This window comes from Taudactylus pleione, unplaced genomic scaffold, assembly GCF_031769625.1.
Source record: "Taudactylus pleione unplaced genomic scaffold, aTauple2 ptg000587l, whole genome shotgun sequence".
In the NCBI taxonomy this organism is placed as follows: domain Eukaryota; kingdom Metazoa; phylum Chordata; class Amphibia; order Anura; family Myobatrachidae; genus Taudactylus; species Taudactylus pleione.
This window is the reverse complement of record NW_028284989.1, coordinates 2,877,006-2,883,189: the sequence shown is the minus strand read 5'-3', so window position 1 is coordinate 2,883,189 and position 6,184 is coordinate 2,877,006. Positions and strand designations below refer to the sequence as shown.

The 6,184-nt window shown below is 39.4% G+C and overlaps 1 protein-coding gene across 1 annotated transcript; it reads right to left on the bottom strand.

Moving 5' to 3' along the window:
- Positions 1-960, bottom strand: LOC148481272 (olfactory receptor 10A4-like). Its single transcript, XM_088453727.1, has one exon. It carries the CDS (start codon positions 958-960, stop codon positions 1-3), a length of 960 nt encoding a protein of 319 aa, XP_088309853.1.
- Positions 961-6,184: the final 5,224 nt, after the last annotated feature.

Genomic DNA, 6,184 nt, shown 5'->3' with positions numbered 1-6,184 from the left:
TCATGTGGCATGCCTTAAATTGTTTCTGGATTGTTGTTGCATTGGATATACATTACCAAATGACTTGAAGAATGCACTTTTCACATCCCTGTTTCTCAGTGCATAAATAAATGGATTTAACAATGGTGTGACTATTGTATATATAAGAGCAAGAAATTTGTCATACTGGCTGCGAGATGGTCTGCCATACACAACAAGGGTTGTGAAAAAGAATAGACTGGCTACAATGAGATGGGAAGAGCAGGTGGAGAAAGCTTTATATTTTCCCTCCACACTTTTAATTTTTAGGATGGTGACTATGATGTGCAAGTAGAACCCTATAATAATTATGAAAGGGAACATTACAGCAACAAGGGCTACTGAGTTTGTAGCTAACCTACTGACAAAGGAATCAGAGCAAGCTAAATTTTGCAGAGGTGTCAAATCACAAAAGAAATGGTCAAGCTTGTTATGGCCACAAAATTTTAGCTGTGCTGTAAATATGGCTGGGATGGATGCAAAGGCAAATCCGGCCATCCAAGAACTTAATGCGAGCTTAGTTTTTAGTTTTCTCATAATGTTAAAATAATGAAATGGAACGTTAATGGCCAAGTCTCGATCAAAAGCCATAACGACCAGGAGAAAACATTCCACCACTCCCATTGTATTAGCAGTATACATTTGTGCAAAACAGCCAACAAATGATATCCTATTGCTGGTTGCAACAAGGATGTGTAAAAATGGTGGAACAATAATAGAAACATATATTATTTCTAGAAAAGCAAAGTTACCGATAAAAAAGTACATAGGTGCATGAAGAGTTGAGTCCCAAATAATTAAGGAAATGATTGTCATGTATCCAAAAATACACGTGATGTACATCAGTAGGACTACAATAAAAAGCAAAAGTTGAAACTGATTGAGATTTGGAAAAGCCAAAAGAATAAATTCTTTAACCACAGTCATGTTATCTTGTTCCATTTTAATTACAAGATATATCTGCAACACAACAGAAGAAAAATACATCATTAAGAAGGCATACTAGCATCAGAACATCATATAATAAACACTACACACAAAAAAAATTATAGTCTTAAGGTGCATTCACACGGTTAGATTTTTCTTCAGATCTGAACAATAACGATTTAAAAAATCATTCAATCGTTCATATCTGAAGGAAAATCTGACATATCTGTCAGATGAACGATATCTGACATCTGATGTGTTTGCAGTCAGACTTGGACGATTCCATTCATTTTAATGCAGTCAAAAATCGTTCCAATCATTCTAATCTTTGGTAAAATCGTTCAAATCGTTTATCTGACAGATCTGACAAATCTGACAGTGTGTATGCTCCATAACAGTAAGCCTACTTAAATTTAAAAAAATGTAACATGTATTTTTTTTAGCATTCTGAAGTTGAAAATTAGGTTGATTCCAAACAATGGGAAATTTGTAATGCCCCGTGATTCATCGGAGGTGGAGCAATTCTGTTGAGATAGTCACTAACTTTAAAGCAGCAATTAGTTTAAATGCAAAACCAGGTTGATTTTGCCTTCAGACTAAATGCCACTTTAAATCTAGTGACTTTTTTGCCAGAATTGCACTGTTTTCTGCTAATACATTTGGTTCAATGCATACATTTCTATTAATCAATTAAAAATTGATTTTAATCAATTTCTATTTTAGTCAATTAAAAGTTTATCCAAATCAATCAACATTGATAATGAGTTTTGAGGTTGCTAAATCAAACATTTGCTAACACTTAAAAATTGTTATAAAAAATTGAGTTTTAGCAAATGTGTGATTTAGCCCCTGAACACACAACATTGAAGTTAATCGATTTAGATCGACTTTAAAACATTTCTGGGACCATTATTTCCTGTAATGTCTATACAAAGCATGAACCAGACATTTTAATGAACCAAAAGTTAATGATAGTCACTTTTAATCCAAGTGTTTAAGCACCTAAATAAAAGAATGTTTTATAAATAGTTTCCATACTTTGGAATTTTTTATTTTTTTTGTATGTTTCTTTTTATTCCATTGTGACTAACTATGAAGACTGATCATGCTTAATTCTGCTGTATGTCTACAGCTTCCAGCAAATCTGTCTGGCAACCTTGCTTTCCTTTGTGTACTTCTTTTTATTTTTTTTCTATACCAATAGGCAACAGTGGTGTTTTGTGGGGTTTGGCATAGATAATTAAGGCTGCAGTGGGCAGAAGTACTTACTAAGAATAATGTTAGATGACTCTCTTTTAATTTTAACTATCCTTTAATTTGAAAGTGCCAACATCTTCCTCAGCAATACTGATTATAGTACAGTTACTGCTTGTCTAAAATATAGTAAGGGTACTGCTCATAAAATCTTATAATGTGGGGAGCATGGATGGTGTAATGGTTAGCATTACTGCCTCACATCACTGGGGTCTTGGGCTCAATTCCCACCATGGTCCTAACAGTGTGGAGTTTGTATATTGCATGGGTTTCTTCTGGGTACTCCAGTTTCCTCCCACACCCAAAAAATAAATGGATAGATTAATTGGCTCCCAACAAAAATTAACCGTAGTGTCTATGTGTGCATGTGATAGGGAACATGGATTGTAAACTCCACTGAGGCAGGGACTGATGTGACCAAATATTTTCTGTAAAGCGCTACAGAATATGTGTGCACTATATAAATAACTGGTAATAAATAATGAAATAATAATGTAATAGTTAAGAAGGGTATTACAAATGTAAATATGGATGTGGCTTATATACTGTGTAAAAAAGAAACAAAACTATAAACTCATAAAGCCCTCAATAAATGGTATATGAATGAAGCCATAGACTGTCTTAAAGAAAGATAGAGTACGCTAAATAACAGATTATTATTCAATCAATCCACAGCTGCTGACTCAAAAAGGAATAACTGCCTATTCCCTCTAAAAAATAGAGAACAATATAAAATATGAGTCTGCGCTAAGGATTGAAAATACAAATTGAATTGAAATAATGATAAAAATGTATTACATAATAACACATATACCTATGACTGCAGTCACAAAGTATCAATAATAAAAATACACAACATTGGTTTACAATGTATCTGGATCCGCATCCCACTCGATATGCAATTCAATAATACTTGTATAGTACTACGCATATAAGCATATAGGTGATCTAGTTATACTGAAAATCAGTTAGCAAATGGGGGCTAAAGATCCATCTCCTAATTATGCCCTCCAGCTGTTATATAAACCAATGGTTAGTACCTCTGTAGGTGATCCGTATATGCCCAATATAAAATAAGAAACAAGCTGCCACACTGTGAAAATCACTCGCCGGAGCCAGCAAGTCACTGGAGGGCATAATTAGGAGATGGATCTTTAGCCCCCATTTAATAACTGATTTTCAGTATAATTAGATCACCTATATGCTTAGTACTATACAACATTACAAGTATTATTGAATTGCATATCGAGTGGGATATGGATCCAGATACATTGTAAACGAATGTTGTGTATTTTTTAGGGGTGAGCGGGTTCGGATTTCTGAAATCCGAACCTCCCCGATCCGAGGCCGATCCGAGTCAGGCTCGACTTTTCCCGCCTGACTCGGATCTAAAATCGAGGCAAAACGTCATCATCCCGCCTTCAAGGTCTCGCGGGTTTTGGATTCTATATAAGGTCCCCGCATCAGCACCATTTTCTCACTCGGCTGTGGACAGTGAAGAGGGAGGGTGGGAGTTAGGGCTGGCTGGGCTGTGTAGTGTAGTGTAGTGTAGTGCAGTGTAGTGTAGTGTAGTGTAGTATAGTGTAGTGTTGTGCTGTGCTGTTCTGCACTGTGCTGCTGTTGTCCATAGGGGCTGTGTCCACTCCTCAAAAGTCCATAGGGGCTGGCTGGGCTGTGTTGTGCAGGCAGTTGTCCATAGGGGCTGTGTCCACTCCAAAGTCCTGTGCAGTGTCCCAGTCCTAAAGGGGTGCTGTAGTGTTGTCCAGGGGGTGCTCTGTCCATCAGGGGTGCTCCCCCTAATTGCAAAAAAAAAATGTTTCTGGGTTTGTGAATTGTGTGCGCAGTAGCCGCACCTGCATCAACAAAGTAGCGCCAAGCGTGCGCCTGTGTCTTAAGTAAAGGGCCGGCTGGCTCATCCATTAAAGGGTGCTGTAACCCCCAAAGTGCACTCCAAAAAATATTATTTTTTTCTGTGTTTGTGAATTGAGTGCACTGTACGTGCATCCTCAAAGCAGCAGCGCCAAGTGTGCATCTGTCTGTTAAAGGGTGGTGTAACCCCCAAAGTGCGCTCCAACAAAAATAAAATAATCTTTTTTTCTGTTTGTGTATGAAATATATGTGCAGTGGCCGCACCTGCATCCTCAAAGCAGCAGCGCTAAGCGTGCGTCTGTATGTTAAAGGGTGGTGTAACCCCCAAAGTGCTCCAAAAAATAAAAAACTATTTTTTTTCTGTCTTTGTGACTTGTGTGCGATGTAGCCGCACATGCATCAACAAATTAGCAGCACCAAGCATGCGCCTGTGTCATAAGTCAAGGGCCAGTTTGGACATCTGGTCCGGACTGAAGAACGTGCCAACAATTTCTGACATGTCTACTGTCACTGCATATGATACTGTCCTCAAAGCAGCAGCGACAAGCGTGCATCTGTCTGTTAAAGGTGGTGTAACCCCCAAAGTGCGCTCCACAAAAAATTTTAAATTCTTTTTTTTTCTGTCTTTGTGAACTGTGTGGGCTGTAGCCGCACCTGCATCCTCAAAGCAGCAGCAACAAGCATGCGTCTGTCTGTTAAAGAGTGGTGTAACCCCAAAGTGTGCTCCAACAAAAATAAAATAATCATCTTTTTTTCTGTGTTTGTGTGTGAAATGTATGCGCAGTAGTGCACCTGCATCCTCAAAGCAGCAGCGCCAAGCGTGCATCTGTCTGTTAAAAGGTGGTGTAACCCCCAAAGTGCGCTCCACAAAAAATAAAAAAATCTTCTTTTTTTTCAGTCTTTGTGAATTGTGTGCACTGTAGCTGCACGTGCACCAACAAAGGAGCAGCGCCAAGTGTGCGCCTGTGTCCCATAAGTAAAGAGCCGGCTGGCTCATTTCTTAAAGGGTGGTGTAACCCACAAAGTGCACTAGTCTCCAACAAAAATAAAAAATTATTTTCTGTGTTTGTGTGCGCCTTAGCCGCACTTATATATCAATATAACATAAATGGAGGACCAAACTCTCTCCGATAAAAATAAAATAGGGAAAGATCAAGAACCACTTCCTCCTAGTGCTGAAGCTGCTGCCACTAGTCATGACATAGACGATAACATACTATCAACGTCGTCTGCCAAGGCCGATGCCCAATGTCATAGTAGAGGGCATATACAATCCCAAATGACAAAGTTCAGGAAAATGACCTTAAAAAAAACATTTAAATCATCTGAGGAGAAACGTAAACTTGCCAATATGCCATTTACGACACGGAGTGACAAGGAACGGCTAAGGTCTTTCCCTATGTTCATGACTAGTGGATCAGCTTCACATGATGATGGAAGCCCTCATCCCGCTAAAAAAATCAAACGAGTTAAGCTGGCAAAAGCACAGTGAAGAACTGTGCGTTCTAAAAAGATATCACAAATCTCCAAGGAGAGTCCAAGTGTGGTGGCTGTTGCAATGCCTGACCTTCCCAGCACTGGACGGGAAGAGGTGGTTCTTTCCACCATTTGCTCGCCCTCTGCAAGTGCTAAAAGGAGCACCCACAGTCCACTTGCTTACATGCAAATTGAAGATGTCACTGTTGAAGTACAACAGGATGAGGATACTGGTGTAGCTGGCGCTGAGGAGGAAGTTGGCAAGGAGGATTCTGATGGTGATGTGGTTTGTTTAAATCAGGCTCCAGGGGAGACAGTTGTTGTCCGTGGGATGAAAAAGCCCATCACGGTCATGCCTGGGCAGAAGACCAAACATTCCACCTCTTTGGTCTGGCATTATTTCTATCCAAATCCGGAGAACAACTGTCTTGCCATATGTACCATATGTAAAGGTGAAATAAGTAGGGGTAGGGACGTTAACCACCTAGGAACATCCTCCCTTATACGTCACCTGCAGCACGTTCATAAAAAGTTACTGTCAAGTTCAGAAATTTTGGCTAAGACAGTAAGCAGTCCAGGGACACCTAAATCCCTTCGTCCTGTTGTATCCAAGTGCCTGCAAACCACACCATCAACTCCC

What these genes read in the sequence shown, in the direction of transcription:
- LOC148481272 (XM_088453727.1), bottom strand. Translation starts at nt 960, where the DNA reads ATGGAACAAGATAACATGACTGTGGTTAAAGAATTTATTCTTTTGGCT.